Consider the following 27,517-nt stretch of genomic DNA (forward strand, 5'->3'; position numbering starts at 1 on the left):
ACGAAACATTTTACCATGCCTAGCGTATAACTAGGCTCTTGTTTACGGGTGCTGTTATACTTTCACTGAACGGTGTTTTACTTGAGTCAGAGATAAAACAACCGCCAGCTAATAATAATAATGGTAACTTTATTTGCACAATAAGGTGGTTTTCTAGAGGAGGACAAGGCGAAGCCGAAAGGTAAACCCGAATGTAGGTGCAGAAATCTCCTGTATGCATGTGTGCGATTGGAGCATGCTCCTTCGATCGCTGAAACACGTAATCTGAAATTTTCGAGAATATATTTGATGCTAAAACGGAAGACTGGGTGAGTTGGTACATGTTCATAATAACAGCGCTACCGACACAGACCCATGTATATACCTGCACATATGGTCCATATGGCCCATGTATATACCTGCACAGAGGAGGTGGGAGGAGTAAACTTCATTCATGTGAGATGGGCACCCGTGTGGTTGGGCGTTAAAAAAATTATTCTGTCCCTCCCTGGGTGCCTTCGCCAATGAACGGAAACGGCCACTTCTGTTCACGCCCAATTATCAGAACCACCCCGCCTGCAAGCGGTTTTGCCTAAAATGCCTGCGGGTTCGGCCGGAAATCTGTCTGTCAACCGAAACCGCCTAGGAAGCATGTTGAGGTAACACACATATGCGCTTTCTTGGGTCGCGATGGGACCGTCATGTACTTTGTGCAAAGCGAAGTCGACGAAGGATATACGTCTTCCTTGAAAAGTAAATTAATTTGAGTGTACCTATAAATTGTTATCGCCGCTCATTAGTTCAATCATGTGGTTAATTTTGAAACAGCTGCCAAACATAACTATTGCAGGTGAATCAGACTGCCTAGCATGAGACCATCAATCGCTAATATAGAGTATTCAGACACTTAATGTGCATTGCATATGGCAGTCATTAAGAAAGCCGACAATGAATTGAACTCTCAATTTTATTATTTGCGACAGTTACATCTGCACGTATGGGTTCAGCCAGTGCCACCTGGAGACGTTCTTCAGCTGTATACACTAGATAAAAGGAAGGAATGCGATATGCGAATGCGATACGCGATAGATGGAAGGAATTCGATATGTGTAGCACAGCCTTCTTATTTATGCCAGCATCAAACCGGTGGCCACAAAAGTGTCACACCAGACATTGTGGAATTTCCACATTTCCATTCCAGCGTGCTCACAGCAACAGGCATGATGACGAAGTTCCATTACCGAAGCTGGGCACCAGTAATGCTGTAGCTGATTATGAAAGTTCTGGCTAATGCTCATTCATATTGTGGTCATCAGCATTCTTATTTTCATCAAAAATAATGGGCCATCACAAGGCCATCAGCCCGTGTATCATGTGCTTCACACCACAGAACATATTCCGTGTCGCAATTCCGGCAACGAATTCCGGCAACATTGCCAGCCTTGCCTTCTCATCCTTCCACCGGTTTTGTTTGAGGCGTGAGAAGTTATTTGTGCAAACTGAGCCCAATAAAATCTTGCGCACAAGTTACTTTTCTACGTACATTACTCTTTGGCTGCCGGAACAAGCAAAAATAAACACAGAAAAAGCAAGAGGGTCATATCTACAAGCAATTCTCATCCAACCAATTTTATTTCAGCATCAGTAATACCACCAAACCTCTAGGGAAGTTTGCGATGGTAAGAGCAAGGCTAAGATGACCTAATGTGCGACTTCAAAGAAAGGAAGAAACTGTAGAAGAAAGCTAGGGAGGTTAACCAAGGAAAGAAGAAGAACTGTCCAGCTGACTGTGCTACATGTGGAAATGGGAACGAGAAACTTGAAAGGAAAGGACTGGCATAAAATAAAGGATAAAAAATTCGGGAGAAAAAAAAAACATGGCGTCGAAATGTCCAGTACAGACAGCACCATGGGCGAAAAAAAGATAGGCATAAAACAAGCAGGCAAAATGACAAAATGGGCAAACGAAGGATGCTGCATGCTGGTAACACTCCTACAGCACCTGTGACTGTTTTCCTCTCTTAATCACTTCATTCTGCTTCTTCAAGGCAAGAACTGATTTGGCTACTTCAGCTCCATCTTGTCTAAAACCACTGAAATATGTCTGATTTTCTGTTACATACTGTAAATAGGGTACATAATTTCTAATTTTTTAAAATTTCTCCTGAAGTGCCTGCTTCTTCGTGGCAAGCTTTCGTGACTAACTGTCCCGTAGAATTGCATTTGCTGTGTTCATTTTTGCTCTTTTATGCTGCCTCTGCTTGTATTTGTTTATTTAGTTCTTCTCCTCTTCTCCAGTGCTTAGGTTTTTTTTATCATGAAATTGTGTTTTCTTCAAAAAGGGTTTTTGGCTTTTAACCCTGTCTGTTTATTGGCTTTAAACCTGCCATAGCTTTGCTGGAAATAGTCAGTTCCTGACACAATTTTCTTCTCTCTCTATTCTGGGAGAGGGGGCATGAAATTTTAAAAGGTAAAGAGCCCTGCAGCGACTAATGAACACTTGCACTACTTTCTTTGTAGTTGGAAGTACGGAAAGCTATAGTTCCACAAACCAAGAATGGAAATGCGCGTTCTACATGATATCTTCTAGTCTCTGTTTTGCCTTTGTTGAGGTTTTGTTTAAGCTGCAATTAAATAGATTAATTTAGACCTAATGTAACCTGACAACATTAATCATGTATCTTGTGTGACGTCTCCAAGCATACAATCAATAACAAATCTTCTAATCGTACCTAGAAAAAGAGAAAATCTCTTGAGTGAGTTTCATGATGCACATAACATAGTAATATTAGGCTTGGGTATTTCACAGTTATTGAATCTAAGCTAATGCAAGGGCCACTACCTCAAAGCATTTAAACTGGAGAACAAAGTTGACACACGTGCTGCAGGGTCCTCGTAGACAGGCGCAGGCACAGGCACAGAAAGCGTGTTTGTTTAGCATAAAGTGCAGTAACAAATACGACTTCCATTTACACGCATTTCTTGGAAGCGTTGTCCAGTTCGAACTTGCATTCCCTAGAAAAGCAAGTATTTGTAAGGAGCACCTCAATAGATTGCGAAACCAATCAGCTGACGCATACAGGGGGGGGGGAGGCGTGTGAAACACGTTAAAATAGCGCTGTACAGACGGGACAACAAAGAAAAGACTACACGTACAAGGACTAGTGCTGCATATCAACTGAACTCTTTTACCACACACAAAATGATATATACAGAAACAGCGCATGCGCGAATACGGGGAAAGCCACCAGGAAAAAAGTCAGGGGAAATAAGCAATCAGGGGGAAGTGATTTCTTTTTAAAGGAAGAAGGAAAATAAATGGACTGGGGATGTTATTAAGCTCTCATGGGAGCTCACCTGCATTTAACACAGTCCGGAAGCGGGAATAGTAGGGGAAATAGGAAGAGAGAGAGAAAAGTAAGGATTAGAAAGGTGAGCAAAGAGTAGAGAAGAGTAGTTCCATTGTGGTCTATTCCGTCGAACAAAACACACCACGAACACTGTTGGTTGGCGTAATGCTGCGTCAGGGAGACGAGAAGCCTCGAAGGGAACGGTGAAGCGCGGAGGTGAGCTTGGTGCGACGAAGAGCGAAGTCTGCGGCGGTCCCGACCGCTCTGGAGACGGGGACTGGGAGGAAGGGAAGGGGGGGGGTGGGGGGGGGGGGGCTGAAGCTGGCACTCGACCGCCCACACCAGCAGAGCGAAAGCCGGGCGACATCCAGCGGCCCGCACTTGCAAATGGGCCGCCGAAATGAAGCCCCTCCGAAGCACGGGAGCACGACAAAACACGTTCGCTCAACTCCGAAGCGACGACTGAACACCCCTGACCACCCGCAAAAGCTACCTCTCCGAGCGTACGAAGTACCCGCTAATTTACGCGCTACCCTTCTTAGTTGAGGAGAATGCAAAACTACATCTAACCCGGCAGCATGGCACAAAAGTTCGCTACCTACCACAGAGAGAGAGAGAGAGAGAGAGAGAGAGAGAGAGAGAGAGAGAGAGAGACAGCTCTTTCTTAGATGAAAGCAGAGAGGTTTGCCAGCATGTTTCCGCCTGCATACTACTCGGCGGGGATAGGGAGAAGGGAGTAAAGGCCCTAAAAGAAGTAGGGCAGAAGAAAGAGGGGAAAAGAACCGATTAAAAGAAAACGTGAACACGAAGCTTTGCGTGGGGACTTAAAAGTCCACACTCACACGTAAAGTTCTAAATTGTCTCTGCGAGGTCGATTCCGTGTAAATAGTCAAATAAAGCAAGGAAAAACTTCACACAACGTTTCTGCACAGCAAAGTTTTCACCGCGCACTCACAGCAACGGTGGCTACCATGATGGAATGCGTATGTTGCTAGGTGAGAACCCACTACTGCCGCCAACTCTAGTAGGCAAAAAGACAGCGGGCAGCGCTGTGAGGGTGGCATTATGGCTGCGCCCGGGTGTAGCAGTTTCAATGCACGGGCTGGCCGGGCAGCTTTTCCTCTAGAGTCAGTAGTATTAACTCTATGGAGCGAAGCGCGGGTACACAGCTGTTGTTTATGATAACGAGGCGGAGTGAGAGCGTTGCGCGCACAGCTGTCGGACAGAAGACGGGAGGAGAGTCGCGCATGCGCAGCTGGCGTGCGGACGCCGGACAACGCCGACGCAGGAGGGACATGCGTCAGAGCAAGAGATGCGTCGCATCTAAAAAAAACTTGTCCTCCTTTATCGCCATCTAACAGGGCTTCTCAAGCAGGATTCCTCACTTTTTGTGATATGACGTTTCTCGGAGCATTTAACCTCAAATTCTGCGCGAATCGATCGTCCGAGATAAAGGAGAATCGTAGCGACAACCGACTTAAGCGAGGCGCTTATGGAGTCGTAGTGTCGACCGTTGGCTACGCTCCTTCTTACTATAGAATTCAGTGCTATTCTCAGAAAAGGAAAATTTTACAAAACCTCTGTCTACATAAAGGCTCCATTCAACGCATGTTTATCTCGTTACACTATAAATCTAATGTGCAGAATAGTCGAGCATGTTGGGAAACGAGTTCCGCGCATATAACAGAGCTGTCTCGCGCATACGAGGCGCAACCCGATAACCTTAAATTGGTCACTGATTATAGACAAGAATTTAAGGTCGTCTGTCGAAGAAGGAGTGGAGAGGGGCAGTAAAAAACATGCAAAGTTTCTCCCGGCGTTTCAACAGAAAACTCCACCATAAAGTGCCCTGAAGAGTTGCATTTTAGGTATTTTTCGAGGAATGAGTCTTATTTAAAGTCTGTATACTTACACCACTCTCGGTTAGTTGTTGGACTTAGGTGGGGTTGTTCTTGAAATTCGCTTTAAAAAGATGTAGATGTTTACCATATTTTGGGATAACTGTTTGGGCGCTTCCGTAATTTCTGGTGCACTTGCATACTTTCTCTCATCCTTTCTGATTCTTTGCTTCTTCATAGGTTTTATTTTAGTATAGGTTCGCTAGACACTAATAATTTGTTACGTGTCATGAGCGTAGCAGTATGCAACATATAATTTATTTTTGGTAAAATTTACCTCGAACTAGGCCTTGTAGTACAGTATAAATGTGGAGCGGTGCTCCGGCCGGCGACAGGTATTCATCATCTGGTGACCGCTACTAACTGGGGTATTGCAGTGTTTCAAACAAAACGCGATTTTTCGGTTTCTCTGCTTCCCTAAAAGCGAACATCGAAGCAATCATCAAATCATGCGCTATTGTCGGTATACCTGCCTTGTGAAATGAAGATACTGCAATTTACAAAATTTACAAGGCATGGCGAGTTGTGTTAAAACAAGCAAACCACGCGGGACGCAGAACAGAAATTATCTATTTTAGAGGAGCCGTTACTTTATGTACATTGTATGCCGAGTTTGTCGAGTATAAATTACTCTTGTTACAAAGGGTTTTTAAAGTGAAGCGGCAACCACTTGTTTGCTACGATAGCAAAAGGATAGTACCAAACGTTCTGTTAGTTCTTCGTACAAGTAACCACGTAACACTTCCGATTATTAGTTATCGCACCTAAATAAAGTGCTATTTGAAGAAATAGCAAATATATTGCGGGCAATAGCTATAGGCACGACCCCATGTGTTCCTTGGATTCGGTCGTGACACCAAAGTTTTTACTTGCCTTAATTCGTGGTGTGGAGGTAATGGCCCCGACTTTTGTACACAAGCTCTGGAACTGAAACGTACTTTATCCAGGGTTATTTTTCTTCTTTTTGCAACAGAAATTGTTTTATGAAGCAATCAATTTTATTTTGATATATATTTGTCAGCCCTTGGTGTTTTTGGCTCAAGTGGAGCAGTTAGTTTTCGGCCGCTTCCCGCACAGGAAACCACAAGCGTTGCTCTCCACAGGGGACCTCTCTTTTTGTGCAATCGCCTAATTTATTGTACTTATTTGCAGCATTTTTACGAGGTTCGACTGCAGTGGTACCACTTAGATTGCTGTCGACACAGCGTGCATAAAACGTGGTTTATCTTTCGGAAAATAACGTAGTCGTGCACATATATATTCAGGTAGAACTGTACTACGTCGTGGGTATAGGCCCGAGTTTTGTAAATATAGGACGACGAGATACATATTTGTTCTGGATTCGTATGTACGCCTGACTTGGCTCATATTAGTAACTAGAGTATTTGATTCCAAAAAAAGCTTCCTTCTCCAGAAGGACGCGTGTGCATCGAGGCTGTGTGCAATCTGCGCTCATCAAGCTTTTCCGTCTGTCATCGCGGCGCCTATTCTTTGTATGGCGATGTTACTGATCGTGGAGGGAATTCACATACACGCCTAGAAAAAGCCCCGCGGTAAGCCTGCCACATTACCTGCGCCTTCATTCCGAACTGCGCATGCGCGGCTCATGCTGACCTCACGCGCATTTTCTTGTCCGCTGTGCTATCCGTTATTAGATGCGGAGTACCTGAGGACCGCACAATGTCCGTCTGCGTCCGTGCGCATAGCATTTACAATCGCAGAAAATCACACACGCACCGGCAGAATCCGAGGCTGCGAATGGTAGACCAGACAGAGTTAGTGTCAGTCATCTTACTCATTAGGCTAGGACCGTGAGTTAGTACCCGAGACTCAAATGGTTCACTCCCTCGCCTGTAACGGCGCAGAGTACCTTAGGACCTCCCAATATTCGTCCACGTCCATCCGTGCGCACACCACCATTGAGCGAAACTCACGCGAAATTCGATTTGAGCCGTGAGTTGCAGTTTCGTGTAGGGATTAATCAAGGTGCAACTCACGACTCAAATCGAATGACGGTCGGGGCTCAAATCGGATGTGACTCGGGGCGCAACTTGGATAACATTTCGAGCTCCCGTACTCCGCACCCTCGCCATGATCCAGGGAGTGGAGAGGCTGCCATTTTTTGCTGCAATTCTCCGCGCCTGCGAAGGCCTCATCTTCTTGAGGCCTGAGAGCATGCGCACAGATATTTAGAGCTATCACCAAGTGCCGCTTGCGCAGAAAAAGTTTATATTTACTGGTTGACCGCCATTCTTACGTAGCTTGAGCAATCTAAATTCTCATAGAAACTGTCAGTTGTGAAGTTAGCATGGCTTCATTGTGTTTAAAAAGCGCGAAAAAAGTACCAGGAAGTACACCAGCTGCGCCAAAGTGCGCGCTCGCATACATCCTTCCCATTTTAATTGTAGGCTAGGCTGTTTGTGCAGGGTGTTCTAGGTTCTTATGTATGAATTTCGGAGAATTTACAGCCTGTTCCATGTATCTTGTGGCAAACACGTAGATTGTTTGCCCCATTTTTCCGTATAAATGGTGATATTTTAAGGTGACGATGTCTATTTCCCTATATTTTCACAATTACATCGAACAAATATGTCTGACGAAATGAGTGGTTTAACGAGTGATTATCGCAACAAATCACAGTTAAATTGTAGAACGTCAAAGGATGCCACAGCGTCACTAGTTCGCGTAGAGTAGAAAAATTAGTGTAGAGAATTTTAATTTCAGGGCCTTCCTGCGTCACATCCATCACGACTGCTTAGCCCATCTTCACGCTGCCCCCGCTGCGATGAAAGGGCCACGGCCCAACACCAAATGTGGGCTTGTGCCGAGGACCCATCCCCTTCCATTAATTTCCCTGGCAGGTAGATTGAGGCGTTGGGATGGTCGGACCCCAGCTCCATAAGGAGCGCGTGACTTGAGCGGCTGAAGTCGTTGCGACCCTCAGGGTCGCGCCCGCCTCGCCTTAGTCCTTTAATCGAAAGAAAGTTATTTCTACATCTCTGTCCTAAAGAAAAACACGCAATATTGAAACTACCTGCACGTATAGCTAGTAATTGATGCAAAGGCTGGTTCGGCACATTTTCGTACTCAATTATACTGTGGTGCCGTTGCACGGCGTCTATTTTTTCTCTGGCTGCATTTTTCGATACATCCCTCATGCGAGCAGAAATTTTTCCTTCTGAAAAAGACCTCTTGGCAGTTCAGTACACGGCAAACCTTATAGGCTCAACAACTTTTTTACACGATTTCCATGGCAATTTTAGTCGAAGGTAAGTGATTTGAAGATCCACTGCTTCATCCTTAGAATCCTTGCTCCGAATTCGAAAGTCTGCAACACGATGCTTCTCGCACATCTCTTCTACACTAGACCAACCATTTCCTGCGCCCTCACGGTCTGCCTTGTGACGTCTGATCACTTTGGCAACGACACGGACTTCCTGATAAATTTCTTGCTCTAAATCAGCATCGGCATTTCGTCCCCACCATCGCCATTCTATCGTCGTCTGCCACCCCCAAAGTGCAAAATCAAAACAGCAGTGGAAGCAGCGCTTCTGAGGGTGGCCATATAACGTCACAAGCACTTGGCCAAGCCTAAGCAAGCGGCATGTGCCGCGGGAGAGGAAAGTGCGCGGCCGGCGCGATCGGCATTTCACTGCGCAGCCACAGAGTCAATTGTGGCCGTCATCATTTTGTCCATCTGGAGCAGTCACCCATTCCTTTGGCGGCGCAGACACGGAGCTTTGTATTCCGTGTTCGTCTTCATTGTGACATCACGTTGACGCTCGCCCGCGCTTGTCGCGATGGGCTGTTGTGCCCCCTAAACACATTCTTGCTCGACTTGGTTCTGCTACAGATAGAAGCCGTGACGAGATTTGCGGGATCCGCCTAGACACCGCGCGACCTAACCGATGCGTCGGAGTGGCAGGTGCCCAGCCGCGTTTCGACTGCTGTCGGCTCTCGCAACATGTTTTCCTCACAACGTCACTCTCTTCACTCAAGAAGGCAACTCTGTCCATGAGCTTGCTTCTCTCTGTCATTCTCCCCTTTCTTCCCCTTTTTTTTTCCCATGGCGACGCGGATCTAGCGGAACAATTTTCTGACATGCCGCAGGTATTCGTCAAGCAATAACACTTAGTTTATGTGATGTGCTCCACGATATTGGGCAATCCACTGTAAGCAATCGCCACACACTTAATTTAAACTTGACCGAATTTTCGGCGAGTATTATGTATACATAGTGACGAGGTATAGACCTTTCACCTTCAGAGTAAGCAGAAAGAGAGCCGTGCGCTTGATGCATCTTCCCAGAACCACTTTAAAAATCTTGGCAAGAAACGCCATGTTCTGCAGTATGTAAAACTTTCACCGTCACAGCTACCACATGAACTCCTGTACACATTTCAGATGGTAAAAATGCTTCAAGTATACTTTTATACCACCCATATTTGAGAGGGGAAAGGCAGAGAAAGGAAAACAACACTTCCCGCTGCTACACGCTGAGAAGGACTAAGTGTGATTGCTGTACTCACTGATGAGTGCCTTTTCATCCTGCTTGTGGAGACGCGTGTTCTCATAGCGAGGTGCTGTGACCATCAGATAGTAGCCTAGTATTGTTGCTCCCCGCATAAGCTGAAAAAGAGAAATGAAATGGGTAGCGTCAAAAAAAGAGCGGCCAATACCGCTTCAACACCCATCCCTTAGAACTAGGCACTGACGTGCCAAAAAAGGTCAATGAACTTGCTCTTAAAGATTTATTTATTTATTTATTTAAAGTGTAATTATTTATTTATTTATTTATTTAAAGTGTATTTATTTATTTATTTATTTATTTAAAGTGTAAAGTTGTTAGTTCGAAGTTCATGAATTCGAATTCATGGATAGTTCCACCAGCATGGACTGGTCCGGCCACTTCTCCGTAGAAGTCTATGTATACTACGTTACTTAGAACATGAACCGGTCCTGACATGGAGAATTCGAACTAAGCGCCACCACACCCGTGCTTTGGCGGCGGCGCGGTGGCTCGGTGCCGACAGGCGAGCCTTACAGAACGAAGAAAACTAAATAGCCTAAAACCAATATAAATCTTACATGGAGAAACTTTTGGAAGACGCATTCTTTGTGAGCACGCAGTGGTGTGTCTGGTGCACTGATAGATCAGGGCATCATATCTCAGGTGTGAAGCAGATAACCTGTCGCCATAGAGTTTCTTAGTAAGTATACGAGACAGGCAACTGCGTCTGGGAATCAATGCCTGCGTAGGGGGTTATGGCCTTATTGAAAGACCACAGCTTCTGGCTTGGCGTTCAAGCGACGCATTCAAGCAAGTTCGTGGGTTGCCTTTGTTCACTATACATTGTTATGTCTACGGGGTAGCCGCTCTGCCCGAAACGGCCGAACTTGTTTGGCATCTCTCGCTTAATTCGCTTGGAAACTCGAAATTTGCTCCATCAGTTCACGCTAGGAAAGCTGTTTTCATTGTCCGGAGACCGTGAAAAGCAGGTGTTGCAAGTACCCGTGTATAGTGGAAAGCTTCACTGGTGATTCATGAGTACCTTGTGCGGGACAGTTGATCGAGGACGTTAGTACGCATCGGCCGCAGAGCTGGGGGTCGGGGGGGGGGGGGGGGACCTGGCCGTCGCCACTAAATAGGGTACTTCCTGTCTCCGACAGTTGGGGCCCAGTTATCGGACTCTATGGGTGAGCGGAAACCCGTGGCAGGGACCGCACATTTGGCAATTGGCACCGTCTGATGCCCTCGCTGAGCAATCAGTCTTGGATGAGAGTCAGACAAAAGGATTGGAGCAAAATTGCTTCCCTCATTCCCACCCTTTTTCCCATAACCCATCCCGATGTCCACGTTCCCGTTCCCAGCAACCCACCCTATCCGGCTTTTTCCTAGGGGGGACAGGAGGGGTCCCCCCGGGCTCGTCCCCCTGGCGGTGGGTCGCAAGAAAGTCTTTGAAAGTCTTTCCCGTTAATTTCTCTCCACCTTCGTGTGGACAAAATTCTCTTTGCCGGTTGGCCCTATTTTTGTACTGTTGCAATTGGGTATAACCGGTTGTACTTCGTGTGGTACCGGGGAGCTATTGAAAGCTCCATTTACTCATGTAAGCAAGTGCGAGGAGGACTAGTGCCCTGAAGCGACCGTAAGTACATATTTACACAAGTAAAAACCTACAACGTAAATCTGTTAGTTTGTGGGAAGGAGAGCACGCGTCCTGATTCTTTTTTGCAGTAGCAGTACATACGTTAACAGCGCGCGGGCATGTTGACTGAGCGGGTACCTTGCCGCCGCGAAAGTTGTAGCAGATGGTCTGTTACTAAAACACGAAACGAAAGCACCGCAAAGGCGATGTACGCGCATAAAACCTTCCTGAGATTTTCAAACAAATTATTATTTGAAATATTTGCAAAATAACAGTCTTTAATGAGTTTCTCCCAAAATTTTGCATCTTTGTTAACTGCCAGCTTGGTAGGCAGAATATTAGACGTAACCGTTTTAGCAGACTTTCAGTAAAACACCATGATTTATTTTTTATTTTGTTAGCTGCAGAACAGCGTGTTTTATTTTAGAATTATACAAGTACACACTCTTCCTTGCGTTTCTGGGGAATTGCATTTATATTTACTGCTAATAAAACGCTGGAATTATGAAACTAAGGCGAGCACACGGTATAATGGCGGCCCGTGACGACACAGACGGCTTTAATGTGTGGCGCACAGACGCTAGCGCCAGATTAGTAAGAAATCCTACGCCTGTCGCTGGCAATGACGGCAAGCAGTACGTGGAGGAAGCACAGGGCGGCCGTACGCTCTGGAGTAGCGGATGGAACCGCGTACGTTTCTTTCTGGGTTTTTAAGAAGAGAACATGGGGCTTCCCGATACATTCGCTGGGGAAAGCAAATTGTGCTGGCTGTCGTATTCGAAGTAGGAAAACCAGGGTGGAAATACGGGTAGTTTTAAGCAATTAATGCTTCACACGCCCTACGGCATCCATATTATTGTTCTTGTTCACACACAGAGAAAGAGAGAGATGGTGATTCCGGTGAATCACCATCTTTCATAAGTTCGGTCTTTTATTATCGAACTGCGATGGCGTCCCTTTGCGGCTCGAATCTAGCTTTCACTGTTTCCTTTTGCTGTATTTATTTATTTATTTATTTATTTATTTATTTATAGGCCGAGTCGCCATCCTTGTGTCAATAAAGTTTCATTCATTCATTCATTCATTCATTCATTCATTCATTCATTCATTCATTCATTCATTCATTCATTCATTCATTCATTTATTTATTTATTTATTGTACTCATGAGGAAATACCATCCTGCTATTTTGGTGTCGTTCGCTGTTGATTTTGCACGATTTAAACCACCAGAAACTTCTTTTGCAATTAGACGAATTTGTATTCCAGACTCATCCGTCACTGCTCCGACAGACCTTCTGTTAACCTCCTTGCTGATTTGCCGGCAAAACCCGCCCACCCATTGTATGCTTATTGTAGAGAAGCTTCCCAGTGCTTATTACATTGCATCAGAAGCGAACAATTGGTAACAAACCAGGACTGAGCTATACACATTAAAAATTGTATTTCAGCGGCGGAACAATCGTGTTTCGTTTTATTTTACTCAGAAAAGGTGCCATAATTACGTGCAGCCTCACAGTGGTAATGACTAAACAATGAATTATGGCTCAAATATTCGTAGCATGCCATATGTTGGTACAAAAGCGGCGTCATCACTTCGTAAGCTTTGCCAGATCCTGGCGAAGATATCGCGCTTAACAAAATTGACCCGTCTATGTCACCCGAACCAAGGAATATAGAGTGACAATCTGGACCCTGATTAACCAGCCAGTTTTATCCCGACTTGTAGGCAACCTCGATGACTTGGTAGTAACAAAACTAACCACGCTCTAGGTTCTTTCCCACGATGCTTTAGCTTCCGTGAATTTGGGGAACCCTCACCCGCACGTGCGCACACGAGGACAACCGATATTTTTTTATTTTGCTTTTTATCTCTGCAATGCTCGCGCTTGTGTGTGTTATAACAGTAAACAGAGATAACCGTGAAAAGGGCGGACGCGTAATCACTGTGACCGTTCGGCGATAATGGAGCCAGCTGATTACCATTGTCGAGTGGTAATGGTAGTCGAGTGTGTGGGAACAGCCAATCCAAGAATTGTCATCTTGTGTCATGGTTCTGCGCATGCAACTCCTCGGCATTAAGCCCTTTTCTGCCGTGGTAAGGCACTCGTTTGCCACGATTGGCAATGCGGCGACATTTTTACCTCTGCCCGTCTGTGCGTGTAGAGGTGCCTTCAGAAGTAATAGGAACACGGGAGCTGTGCCTGGATCACATAGGAGCGCCATATAGCTGCATCTTGGGCGTACACGAAATGACCAAGACTGCGTGCGGGCCTGTCAGCAGTGATAACCAAGCTGTGCCCCTCAACCCACTTTTAAAGCGGCCAAGAGCATTTGTCGCAACATGCTGGTATCAGTGATGGCGCTGATAGCACACACACACATCTGGAAGCGTCGCTAGCACACTTCTAAAGCACTCCAGCTGCTGGAGTAGAGGCTATATCACAGGAATCTGCATTGACAATTTTTCATTTCAGGCGTATTCAAATGTGACTGCTATCAGCGCCATCCCTGAAACCAGTATGATGCGCAGAATTCCTGAAGCCAGGTTAAAAGAAGTGAGTTGAGATGGGCTTTCGCCGTCCACGTGTGAGTAGACGTGTTCCGCTCCTTTCGGTAACCCCGGCGCAGCTGCACGGCGCCCTTATACGGTTCCGCCACAGCTCTCGTGTTCCAGTTACTTCTCACGGCACCTGTAGCTGCAGATAAGTAAGCAAAACTCGAGCGGTACATGCGTACCACCACCCCTGCGCATTGTAGATGGCTTCGCAGCGCAGATGGCTTCGCAGCGCAGATGGCTTCACAAAGCGCACAATCATGCGCGAATTGGATTTCAACAAAGATTGCCATAATCATCCGCAATCGAGGCTTCGTGCGCTTAACATGATATCTAAGGGAACTAACATTATGACTGCCGCTCCGGACGTTGAAAATGCTATTCATCCGATGTTGTTTTCTGCTTCTATGAGCGAGGTTTCTGCCGAGGCGAACCAGTATCATATTCTGTCGACCTTACCAATGATCAAAGCTAATTGTTCCAAAAGGCGAACAATGTCAATATGCCGGGGAACTCCGCAAAGTTTCTGAACTGAAACAACGGGTTCCCCAAAAGCTGTTAAATATTGTAAAAAGCCACAGCGTTTAATTGCAGTGTTGATTACAGTAACCGGCACCATACATCCATCAGGACCCACAGACCAGTCTGAACTTGCACTCGAGCAGCCTGGAGCTCCGGAATAGCGAACATGTCGTGTGCGCAAGGTAGCCGTGCGCAATGACGGAGCTACAGTGCTGCAACGAGTGGTGTCTTAAGCTGCCTCAGCCCAGGTGCAATATCGAAGGAACGCCTGCATGTGGAGTGAGAATAAGGTGGCGAAGCTGCATTTATATGTTTTCTACGTGCTAGCTATGGATATAGTGACATGCATTTGCACGAAACACCGAAGAATTGGGAAGCATGATATGGAAAGGCAAAGCTTTTTAAAATGTTTTGGGACGCGTTTGCAACGATAAAATCTCGTAGATTTATCTCTGCGCTGCTTTCAATACTACGGATAATCTCTCTAAGGCCGAATCCTACCATCACAATTTTGGGCTGGGCTGGTCGCGTTGCCCGCTTCTTTAACCGAATAACGGGGTTTGTTCTGCACATTGTATTGGATCCTCAGTGCTTGTTGCATGGAGGAGCGAAAACTAAGAACTAAGCCTACCATCCTTGATGTATTGCTAAAGTGTGGAGGAAATTGCGTTACATTTAGCTCAGCCTCGCCTTCAAGGATGTCTACGGAACGTCAGGGCTGCCCCATTGCTCCCGCTGACTTCTGGTATATTTGCTGGCGACCGCAGTTTGCCCTGCCAGTTGCATGCATGATAAGACGCCGTTTGAACAAAATTATCAGTGAAGTTCCAGAGGATCCTTCAGCGTCCGATGGTTTCTTCGGTTTTGCGTGACCTGAAGTGCCTGATCAGGTGCTACTTGAAGGAAAGTAGTGGCGCACGAAGGGATGAGCAGCATGAAGGAATAGTAAGGAGTGGTGGGCTCTATGACATCCTCTGTGACATTTCGAACTTACGCTAAGTCATTGCTTGAGGCAAATAACATAGTAACGGTTAAGGAACTTATAAAATACAATCTCGGTGTTTATATGTATAAGACCATAAACTATCAACTTCCACCCTTATCAACTTCAATATCTATGCTTAGAAACACTAATAACACCAGCTTTGCCCTCCACAACTTTGTCTTGCACAATGTTCGTACTAACTACGCAAGCCGACCGTTTATATTTCTGGGATCGCATTTTGGAACACCTTACCCGTGGATATTAAAACATCCCGAACACTGAATGAAATGAAAAACAAACTAAAATATATAGAATGTTTATTGAGTACGCAGTGCTTGTATTCCCAATTGTTTTTCTGTTGCTGTTATGCACTTATTCATTTTTATATGTTTTTTTAATGTATTACCTTAATTATTAACGTTTTCTTGATATTGCATTGGTGTATCCGTGTTTTATCGATGTTTTTTCCTCTGTCTTTCTGCTGCGTTTATTTTACTTTTTTCACTTCTATATTACACAGGAGGTCCCGTTACAGTAATCGAATATGGGACCTCCTTCTGTATATCTTGCGAATGATATGCATTTTTGTATTATTAATAAACTAATTCCCATTCTGATTCTAACAAGGCAAGAAATCGGCTTCGCAAAAGTGACACCAGGGCCTCTCCGCAGTAGTTCTTGCTCGAAAACTTGTTCACCAAGACTGAAGCGGATAAGGCAGCCTAATCATTAAAATAAGTCATTCTAAATCCATGAAGCGTAGGCTGAACCTACATAACTGACCAGATTTTATTGTTTGAAGAAGTGACCGCGCTTCCCAGACTGCGCGGCACCACTGGGTACACCGAAATACAGCGTCATTCCCACCAACAGTTCTTGGTCGCGGGTTCGATTCCCGGCCGCGGCGGCCGCTTTTCTGATGGAGGCGAAAAGCAAAAACGCCCGTGTGTACGAGATTTCGGCGCACGTTAAAGATCCCCAGGTGGTCAAAATTAATCCGAAGCCCTCCACTACGGCGCGCCTCATCGCCTGCGTTGCGTCGGCGCGTTAAACCCCCACAATCAATCAATCAACCAACAGTTCTTGCTCTAAAAATACACGCGATAATGATAGCCACGAAGACACAGTGCAGGAAATAACAATGCGAGAAAGCATGAAGGTAGCATATTTTCACTCTTTAGTCATAGGATTCTAGTAAATGCACATGTTAGCTGTTGTTCTTCTTAGTGAGCAAAGTTCCAGCGGCAGGCCACGCTTCCAGTTCATGAAACGAGCACACCAATACCGGTGTACCGAGCCCGCCAGTTGTCAATGAAATACACGCCGGTGTAGCAATCCACCCACTTATGTAGCGTAATGTAGGCAGCTGACGGTATTTAGCGAACAGTGAAGTGCCACATCGCCTTTATTCTTCACAATCACCTCAGCCGGCGTCGCTCGAGTGCCCAACTTTTACCCTTTTCTTCTCGAGCGTAGTAAGCGTGGACATGTCTTTGACACGCTATTAACAAAACACAATGTTGAACTGGTGTGGCAAACAGTTTAGACTCTAGCATTTGAAATCACACAGAAAAGCAGAAGAAAGGCCGTGAAAGCCAAACAGTAGCATAGAAATGGTAGTTTTTTGGGGATGTATAGCTTATGATGCAGATATTCGGAATCCGCAGGAGCGTAGAGTGTGACTTTGAAAGTATTTCATGGTTTGTAATACCGAAAACATCGGGAAGGAATGAAGACAAGTAGTCACACGTTGGCGCTGCATTTCACGAGAACTCTAGTCTCGCGCTGTCTGAGGCTGTTGCACACATGCTGCCCGTGCGCAGCGTGTGTACCCACGCCACCACTCTAAACGAATACTTACCCTTATACCTTAGCCTAAATCTTCGTATAAAACAACTCTGTTGCACTACTGCATCCAGCAAAGGGAAAATTATTGACGCATTTAGGGCACGGCAGGCGCGCAGAGTGGGCGCTTGAGCGTAGAGGATCGGGTCCGGCAAGCTTACCATTGATGCGATAGCAGCAGCGATGGAACCATTACGCGTGTCACAGCAGAAACAACAGGAGGACATTATGGGCGACTGCTTCTTCGGCGACCCGCATGGGCTCAAAGATTCGCTGCTCCATGACGCCACCTCGTCCCCGCACCGGACCCGACACCTGCGTATAACACGTATGCTGAAGAAATGAACCAAGACTATACCAGGGCTACAGAGTCCTCTTCCTAATGGCAGAGTCCCTCAATGCTTCTGAGGGACTCGGCTAATAGGGAAGGGTACGCAGCGTTTGTGCCCAGCTGCAATGCTCTCAAGATGAGAGGGGTAGTATTGGAAGCAAGAAAAGAAACAGACAAACAAACAAATAAAAATATTTCCGTACACTGCGAATACAAAGAACGCGCTGCTTCATCACACTCCTTCATTTTTATTTATAACATTTATTTCGGATTACCCTCAAGAGTACCTTGAATACCCTTTCACGCCCCGTCAAGTACACTAAAGGGTACTTCAACGGGGCCTCTTGTACATTTAATTATATTAGCGTAAGAGACTGTATAGCGGACGCAAGAGTGCATTTGAAACGATGTTGCCATATTCGATCTTAATGATTGTGAAGGCCGACGTATTTTGAACCTAGATGTGAACTTGTGTCTAGCTATTCTATGAGTACTGCTTACTGAAATGGGGAAGTAGCCCTAGGGCTAGAAAAAAACTTAGTTTCGGATAGATTTTACGACGTAGGCCTAGTTAAACGCCACGAATAATTGTGTTAGCCTGTACTAGTAGTAGTAAAAAACTTTATTGTAAAGTCAGATTATTCGGCTCTCAGAGAGTAGTGCCCTTAGCCCAGGGCCACATTTGCCGCTGCGATCCGTCCTTCCGGTCGATCAGTCGGCGGTGGCAGTCCAAGCCTGTGCTGGGAAGCGCGGCTTCCCATACGGAGGGATGGGAGCTGGGTATAGGAAATTGCGTAGGGGTTTGGGGCACTCCAGTGTAAAGTGATACAGGTATGGGTGTCCTCCACGGGATGGGCATCTCTCTCGGTACACGGTAGGGTAGAACGGGTTCCGGAGCGGGAAACTATAGGGGAACGTGTTAGTCGGGAGCTGGCGCCATGCAGCGGCTTCTTCACGGGTGAGTCCGCGTGGGGCGGAGGACGTGCCCTACGGGAGGGTCTGTAGTGTTGTAGTATACGTGTCTATGTGAGTGGGATGCTTTATGTCTTGTCTGGGTTGAGTTGGCCTTCCGCTGACGCCCGGAGGAAGAGGAAGAGGCCTATCACATGAATGCGCTCATTACCAGAGAGACCCGCATGCCCAGGTGTCCAGATCAGACAGACTGGTGGAATGTCTCGGTTTCGCTGCAGGTTGTGATGGGCGGTCGGGGAGATACGTCCTTGCGCATAATTTCGGCATGCCCCTTGCGAGTGGGATATAATATTTATTTAGCTGCCTGAAGGGCGAGGGCTGACAGTGAGTGCTATTGCACACTCTTCCGCTTCCGTGCTGTTCCCGGTGCGCACGGTGGCTGATGTTAATCCCTCACCCCTCGAGTAGGCTGGCGCTGCCATCTAGGCGTTTCAAGCTGATTATTCTGCTGTATCCGTATAGAGGGTGTCGGCGTTACTGCCGTATATCCGGTGCAAGGCCTTAACCCACGCGGCGTGAGAGCGCAATACTAATAGGTCAGAATCGAGTAACTGTATGTGCTGCAGGCTTCCTGGAAAAAAGTCAAGAGTGGGACGATACAAAATTTGTAAACAATGTATATAGACCAGAAATGAGTACACGGCCGGGATATATCTTTGGGGGTACAGCCGAGGTGTTTGTTTATTTTTTGTCTATTTATTTATTTATTTATTTATTTATTTATTTATTTATTTATTCTAAGTTAGTTATCCAAATACCTACATTTCTTTCTACAAAGTAACTATTCTCTAAAATAACAATTTCTCTCGTAATTTGCCCAACATTATCCTAGTTTTTGCGACTCCAAACACGCGTATCCCTTTGTCGCAAAGGCAAACGTGCAACTTAGTTGAGTAAATACTTGATCCGTTACCCTGGCGCCAAATGGATACGGCATGCATGGTTGTCGAACAAGCACCCTCGCTCACCTTTGCGTCTCTGGCTGCGAAACTAGCTTGTGAGAAGTTCTACACAGTGAAAGAACACGAGACTGAGAAGTCATACAGTAAAGCAAGGATACATCGTTCCTGCCGGTCCTTATTGAAAACGTTCGAAAAATTTGGACGTTTTTTGGAAGTCTGCCGATAACTTGTCGAAAATGTTCTTTTTCGTACTTCTTAAAAACAACTTTCTCATAACTCAGAACATATACTGTGAAGTCTCATTCGACTTAAGAGCACTGCAAAGCGGTTGCCCCTTCAGTGGGCATGGGAGCAGCTTCGACAACACTTCTGATGTGCCGCGCCTTTGCCCGTTACAGGTTTGTAACTACTTTTCGCTGTATAGTAGAAAAAGTGATAACCGTTGTCTATTTCTGCTCCCGTGCCGCGGAGGTCTGTGCGACATTGCGAGTGATTGTTTTTCAATGTTGTTTTTGCTTTTGTGCGCCGGCGATGTTGAAACTAATCCAAGACGTAAAACTCGCTCCAGCAGCTTGCTAGCACCTGAGTCCTTGCCCACAGATCCGTCCGAGCAAATGGAAGTGGTGTTTCGCATCCTCAAACACATACAGGCGCGTTCAGTAGAGTCATCTAAAAATCACAGTGAAGTGGTCTCTGAGCTTAAAGACATCAAGTCAAGTCAGAAAACAATCGAAGACAAGATCGGTGCAATCGAGAAACGCTTGGACGCGCTCGAAGAAAAAACGAAGGCATTCGAACACTTCGAACAGGATATGACTACTATTCAAAGTTGTGTTGAAACACTGGGCACCCAACATGAGTTATTACAAGTTCGTCTCGATGATCTTGAAGATCGATCACGACGCAATAACCTAATTTTTCATGGTCTACCGGATTCAAAAGAAACATGGGAACAATCAGAACAGCACATTACAGAAATACTGTCTAGTGCAGCTATTAATGTGGCAGATTACGACATTGAGCGCGCCCATCGTCTAGGTATTTACAAAGAAAACAAATGTCGCCCCATGATAGTGAAGTTTTCTAACTACAAAATTAAACGCAAAATTCTTTCCGTTCGTACTAAATTAAAACAGCTAAACGTCGCCGTCACCGAAGATTTTTCCCCTGCTACGCGTCAGGCTCGAGGAAAGCTCGTGGCGTTTGCAAAAAGACAACCCGGTTCAGCGCCTTTCAAGCTACGCCATACTAAGCTTACAATTAACAAAAATCACTACACGTACGACCCTTCCCGCAATAGCATTAACGAAGTAGGTCCGCAAGAAAAACCTAACTAGGTTCACTGTGATTCAGCGTCATCACGTGCCCTAACAGACGAACGAGCGAGGGGAAGTGGAATAAAATCATCAAATGTGTCCGTGCTTTTCACGAACATTCGGAGCATTATGAACAAACAGAATGCTTTATCATCTGTCATTGACACTTGTAACGCTGACATCATCGTAGTAAGTGAAACTTGGTTGCACCCAGAAGTTCGTGATCACGAAATTCCGCACCAAAGTCGTTTTTGTTCCATCGATGGGACCACACGTTATGACGAGGCGGTGGCGTTTTGTTGGGTATCTCCAAAACGTTTTCGCCACAGCGCATCCACGTTATCAGTAATCTCGAGATTGTGTGCGCCCTTGTTGAAATACGGTCCCGAAAGTTCATAATTTGTGCCTGTTATCGACCCCCTACTGACTTATCTGATTTTGTAAACGAGCTACATGATGTTTTAAACATACTTGTCTCCCGGTATCCCACGTCACCCTGTTTTTGTTGGGGGATTTTAACTTGCCGAATGTACAATGGGCTGACGAACAACTTATGATATTTCCATTCTCTACTTTTGCTCAAGAATTCCTAGATATGTGCTCTCTTTTTTCGCTAACTCAGTTAATCAAGGAACCAACAAGGATAACGAACGGAACAGCTAACACTCTTGTTCTAGTACTTAGAACCATGCCTGACTTTGTTTCTAACCTCACACACTTACCAAGTTTGAGCGATCATTCCTTACTTACGTTCGGTCTAAATTCATTACGTCCAAAAACAATGAAACAAAGTAAACCCGTCCGTAACTATAACAGTGCGAACTTCGAGGCCATTAACAACGAACTATGCGAATTTCTTGACACCTTCTTAGAAGATTTTGCAAATCGAACTGTGGAAAATAACTGGAGCCTATTTACGAAAAAAGTTAGCGAGCTCACGAACAAGTACATTCCCATTAACTTCATCACTTCAAGTCGTAACGCGCCATGGTATTCAAATAACCGTAAACGTTTATCTAACAAGAAAAACGTCTGTACAGATCAGCTAAGCCTTCAAGGAATCATGCGCGTTGGGCGGCTTATAAAGTGGCTAATGATAACTATGTTGTGGCACTAAGATCAGCGAAAGAAGCCTTTTTGCGTACCGTATTACCCAATATGCTAGTTACTGACACTAAAAAGTTTTGCCGTACTATCAATCCTCGTGATAACGATATCATTCACCTAACCAACAGCGATGGTGCTGCAACACTTTTAATGAAACCTTTGTGCGTAATTTTTTTTTTCCCGATAATGTTTGCTTACCCCGTACTAAAATTTTCAACTACCCCGATATGTTTCCAATATTTATAGAACAAAGTGGAGTAGCCAAGGTAATTAAATCGCTCAAACATTCTTCCGCTCCTGGTTGTGACAATATCAGCCTTAAATTCTTGCAGGGCATTTGTGCCTATTTATCCATCATTTTAACAAAGATTTTTCAGCAATCACTTGACGATGGTTGTTTGCCTGCCTACTGGATGGTGGGGAAGGTGATTCCGCTTCATAAATCAGGAAACAAAAACTCACCGCATAATTACCGACCCATTTCACTTACTAGCATCCCTTGTAAAATACTTGAACATGTTCTTTTTTCCCACCTTGTTAATTTCTTAGAATCAAATTCATTTTTTACGTGGTCACAGCATGGTTTTCGCAAAAGTGACTCATGTGAAACGCAGTTGGTATCTTTCACATAAGCTTCATGCCATACTTGATCGATCATCATCTGCTGATTGCATATATCTTGACTTTTCGAAAGTATTTGATAAGGTGTGCCATAAACTACTACAACACAAGTTACGTCACCTTAACATTGAAACGAAACTTCTTGCATGGCTCGAGATGTTTCTAACTAATCGCTCGCAGTTTGTTTCGATTACCAACCGAAATTATAATAACACTGCTGTCCAATCAGGTGTACCACAAGGTTCTGTTCTCGGCCCTCTGCTTTTTAAATATACATTAACGATTTGACGTCGTGTGTTTCATCTAACATGAATTTGTTTGCCGACGATTGCCTAGTGTTCCGGGAAATAACTTGTGATGATGACCTAACTAACCTTCAAAGTGACCTAAATTCAATTTCAGCTTGGTGATTAAAGTGGCGGATGGAGCTTAACGTTAATAAGTGGAAGTTCATGCGCCTATCGAGGAAAAATAACACATTACCTGTTTACTTTCTTGATGGCATCGCCCTAGACTCTGTTTCTTCTAATACGTATCTCGGTGTTACCATCACTAACAATCTTACCTGGTCCGGTCACATAGAATATATTATTAACAATGCAAATCGCATGCTCGGTTACCTCAGACATAATTTTTCAAAGGCACCATCATCCCTTAAATTACTGTTGTACAAAATGCTTATCCGGTCTAAATTTCAATACGCCTGTTCAGTTTGGGATCCTTCCTTTCACAATATCATTAACAGACTTGAAATTGTTCAAAATAATTCTGCACATTACATTTTGCCGAACTTTAACTAAACTGCCAGTGTAACTGCAATGAAATCTACCCTTAACCTTCCATCCCTAGCAGTTCGACGTAAAATTTTCCGACTTTCTTTCTTCCATAAAATATTTCATCACCAACATCTGCACGATGAACTCATTTTGCCTCCATTGTACGTTTCTTCTCGCATTGACCATACTAACAAGGTCGGCATAGCATCGAGCCGAACGAACGCATTTTCCCAGTCGTTTATTCCCCGGACATCATTAGAATGGAATCGCCTTCCCTCACCAATAGCAACCATTGTTAACCATACGCTTTTCAAAAATGCCATAGTGAACATTGTATGAACCATTTATTGTTGTGTGCATTTATGTTTGCTTTCTGTGTTTTTTTTTTGCTTCTGCCTAACTTTGTGTAAAGACGTATTTTTATTGTATTACCTTTGCTGCTTTCTTGTTGTTCTACTCATGATTGTAACCACTCCCCTCTATAATGCCATTGGCCTTGAGGGTATTGCTAATAAATAAATAAATAAATAAATAAATAAATAAATAAATAAATAAATAAATAAATAAATAAATAAATAAATAAATAAATAAATCAAACATGGGGGAGCAACAGTGCTTCGAATCTCCGCCTGAAGAAATCAGTAGTATGCAAACATTTTTCTCTATGCTATTCTTGATACCTGGGGTGAAATTGTGGAAAGTAGAGGCTGGGACATTGATCGGGTAGTGCGCTTTCGAAAACAAACCGGCCTAGTAGGTTGGTGCAATTCTTACTCGAGGAGACCCCGACGAGAGTTCCTCGAACAATATCAGGGAAACGTGGACGCAGTCATCACTCACATAGGTAAATTCTGCCGCAGAGATGGGAGTGGCCTGCAAGTCACGCGAGCACTTCGCCATGCGCACTCGATGCTTCGTGACGCTGTCGTGATGGGTTCAGGCGGCCTCGAGTCCCTCAAGCAATTTGGGCTAGTAAAGATTTTTCTTTGTCTCGCGCACCCTCTGCTTTCATGTCTTTGTTACCTTGAGTCTGAGGTTCTGTGTATTTAGAGGAGAGCGCTAAATTACCAGTGTTCTTTTTGTACTTGTTAAAAACAACTTGTATTCTAGCTTTCGGGTTGTTACCGCATCGTGTTGGTTACGCTGGTGGAGAGACAAAACCGCCGCAATATATTTAGCGCTGTGGTGGCCAGCGACTTTAACAGCAGAAAGGACTTGCGTGATAGTGGCGTGGCATTAACGCGTTCTAGAAAGCTTCCTTTTTTTGCAGTGAAATAAAAAAAAACGTCGTTATCGTGCAACTTGACTTGTGCACAATAACGACAACTCTTTTATTCCACTGCAAAAGAAAAAAAGAAACTTTGTACATCGCGGTAATGCCATGCCGCTATCACGCAAGTCCTTTATGCTGTTAACCTCGCAGATTTGATGACGCGTGTCGTAAATAAAAAAGCTTCATGTTTTCTCTGTCGTGCTCGTTCAAACCTGTCGTCTGAGTGTAATGCCTGAATGAGGGCACTTGTACAAGCCTGGCTGTTTATTAGTCCTACAGAAGGATGCGTGGCAAACAGCAAGTTGATGAGGTGGGTCTCTGGCGTTCGCTATTCAAACTCAGGGTGCAATGAATTCACAGTCGAACGCTGCAGGACCACGGGGTGGTCTCCAAATAAATTCTCGAAACAAGGGCGCGCTCCCAAGGAAGCATCTGATGGGATTTGTGAGTTCATTCCTGGGCGCTGGCCACGTGTCTGTTGCATTACTTACATTTCGGGGTAACAACGGCGCCAGAAAACAAGGACGAGAGAGCAAGCACTGTGCAGATAGCATTCAGGAAGATCCGATAACAGTGAGAATTGCGAGGTTGCTGTCCTATGAGAATGTATAATATTTCGGAATTGCATGATTAGTTCCCCATGCGGAGGCGTTATTAGGTCACTAATATTTTTCAGCCAAACGTCATTACGGTATATTAACATTTTGAGTTTGATTGGGTGCCTCTTTGCTGTTATTACTAAAATACATTTTTGGTGTTCGCTCAAGCTCTCCCGACAGTCGGTGTCACTTTATTAATTACGTAACAACCTCGCTGGAGGAAATCAAAAGAAAAATTTTCAAATGCTACTATAGGCTTATCCGGAGATTTTAAGAATGGGTCATGGAAGGGCGGACGTCATTTACCCCTTAGAATAACCAAGTAGAATTTCTTCAGTTGCTCTATTTAATGCAGCTTTTTGAGATAACCCAGAATGTTCTTAAGTCAACACGTGGGGATCATAGATTTGGGCTCGTTATGACAAACCATCCCCATAATGCCTACACCTATAAACAAGATGTAATAAGCCACCAAAGAATCGTTCTTGCACTCTGTCACTACCGCGTCCCGATAAAACAACACTTGCAAAGCGTTTACATCAGTACGCACGCGGTGAGCTAGGTTATTGCAAAAACGTAAAACGTCAAAGCACATATGAAAATTGGAGCCTACTTCCACATGAGCTGAAAGACTTACAACGTAGATGTGTACCAAAACTGGTGATCACAACCAAGACGTCAGACTCAAGGAAACACCAGTTCGGTTAGGGCTCGGGTTGGCGCGGCTGCATTTCGTTTCGGTTCCGTTCCGTTTCGGAAAAGTAACTTCTCGAACGGGCTTGATAACTAGCCTTCAAAACCTGGCGCCGCAGGCATCCTAAGCACTTGCTTGAACTGAAGCAATTGTTTCTACTTTCTGCTTTTAAAAAAGGCTAGATCGCCGGCTAGTAAGATACAATGAAAAATTCGTGCTGTGAGCTGTCTTGATTGATTGATTGCAGTGTTCAACGCGCCGACGCAACGCAGGCGATGAGGCGCGCCATAGTGAAGGGCTCCGGATTAATTTTGACCACCTGGGGATATTTAGCGTGCGTCGAAATCCAGACCACACGCGGGTGTATTCGCTCTTCGCCTCTATAAGAAAAGCGGCCGCCGCGGCGGAGAATCGAACCCGCATCCTCGCTGTGAGCTGTCTTAAGGGCTTGGCTGCATTCGGAACACATTGTAACAAATCAACATTCCAACCACCCGTTGCAGTGTTGTCGGACTGTTACCGCTTTAGTGCGTTTTTTTTTTTGGTGTGTGTGTGTGGGGGGGGGGGGGGGGGGAGGGGGAGGGGGTATTAGAAGCAGCACGCGAAGTACAAAATAAAATTCACTTTCAACGCGTTTGCTAGCGTCTGCTCACATGCCACTGCACCGCTTCCGACTAAGCGGCGCATAGATATTGAAACTTTCACTGGGTCTCGTTGCAAAAGCGACAGAGGAGCGGCGTGTCACTGATTCAGGCTTTGCTAAAGTTAGTGAGCGTTAAACATTGAACCCGACACAGCAAAAATAGGAAAACGTTGCTGCTTGTCGGAGCAGGGCCAGCTTTAAATATATAAACACTGTACAGTATTACTGCTGCAGACATGTAAAGCTTGGTGACGCGTAAAGAACGGAGAGCGCGTAACTACAGCACAGCGTCATCTGTAATTTAGTTGCAGCTTATTTTAAGGTAACGTTCACATCTACATAAAGCTCAGTTGGGTGCGTTCAGTGAAACAGAAATGCTGCACACTAATGGCCGGCAGGTAGGCGTTACCACGTCCCCTGAAGCCGCCCACAAAAGCTAATGCAACTTGCGAAATGGTCCCGTAGGTTTGCATATTGGTCGCCCTGCAAGTCGGGTCACTTTAGCCCACACTGCGGTACAGTACGTAAACGCCATGCTAGTTCCCTACAACATAGCGACGAACGCCTAAGCTAGGCAAGAATACGCGCTATTCTGGACAACAGCGCGAAGAAAGATGTGGACGAAGGGAACGAACAGGACGAGCGCCGATGTTCTCATATTCTGCAGAAACATTGCTTCCAAAGTGCCTCATGAGTATAGACCACGATTTTTATATGAGTGTGCGGGCGTTGTGGCAAAGACCGGCAGCGACAAGCGTCCGTCCACGTCGTTATATTATGTTGTCAATTTTTTGCTGAGCCAGGGGTTGAGGTGGATGGAAGCAGATAAGGACATATCTCGGCAAAGTTGGCGCGGCTCACTCAAAGTCACTCACAATTTTTTTTTCGAATCACCACTCACTCAAACTCAGACTCAATGCTGAGCAGCACATCTGCGCTCACTCAAACTCAAACTCACATTGAGCGCAAAACGCAGAACTCACTCGGACTCAAAACTCAAAAT

The 27,517-nt window shown here is 45.1% G+C and overlaps 1 protein-coding gene across 1 annotated transcript in view; it reads right to left on the reverse strand.

Moving 5' to 3' along the window:
- LOC144165227 (uncharacterized) overlaps window positions 1-27,517 on the reverse strand; it is a 113,429-nt gene that overhangs the window by 31,925 nt on the left and 53,987 nt on the right. The window contains exons 2-3 of the mRNA XM_077695345.1: window positions 17,442-17,595; window positions 9,757-9,856 (exon numbers count right to left, since the gene is read on the reverse strand). Coding sequence (XP_077551471.1) covers window positions 9,757-9,856; window positions 17,442-17,595 — 254 coding nt within the window. The remainder of the gene's footprint in view (window positions 1-9,756; window positions 9,857-17,441; window positions 17,596-27,517) is intronic.

Source organism: Haemaphysalis longicornis, unplaced genomic scaffold, assembly GCF_048455015.1.
Source record: "Haemaphysalis longicornis isolate Haplotype H1 unplaced genomic scaffold, Haemaphysalis longicornis Haplotype H1 scaffold_14, whole genome shotgun sequence".
Classification (NCBI taxonomy): domain Eukaryota; kingdom Metazoa; phylum Arthropoda; class Arachnida; order Ixodida; family Ixodidae; genus Haemaphysalis; species Haemaphysalis longicornis.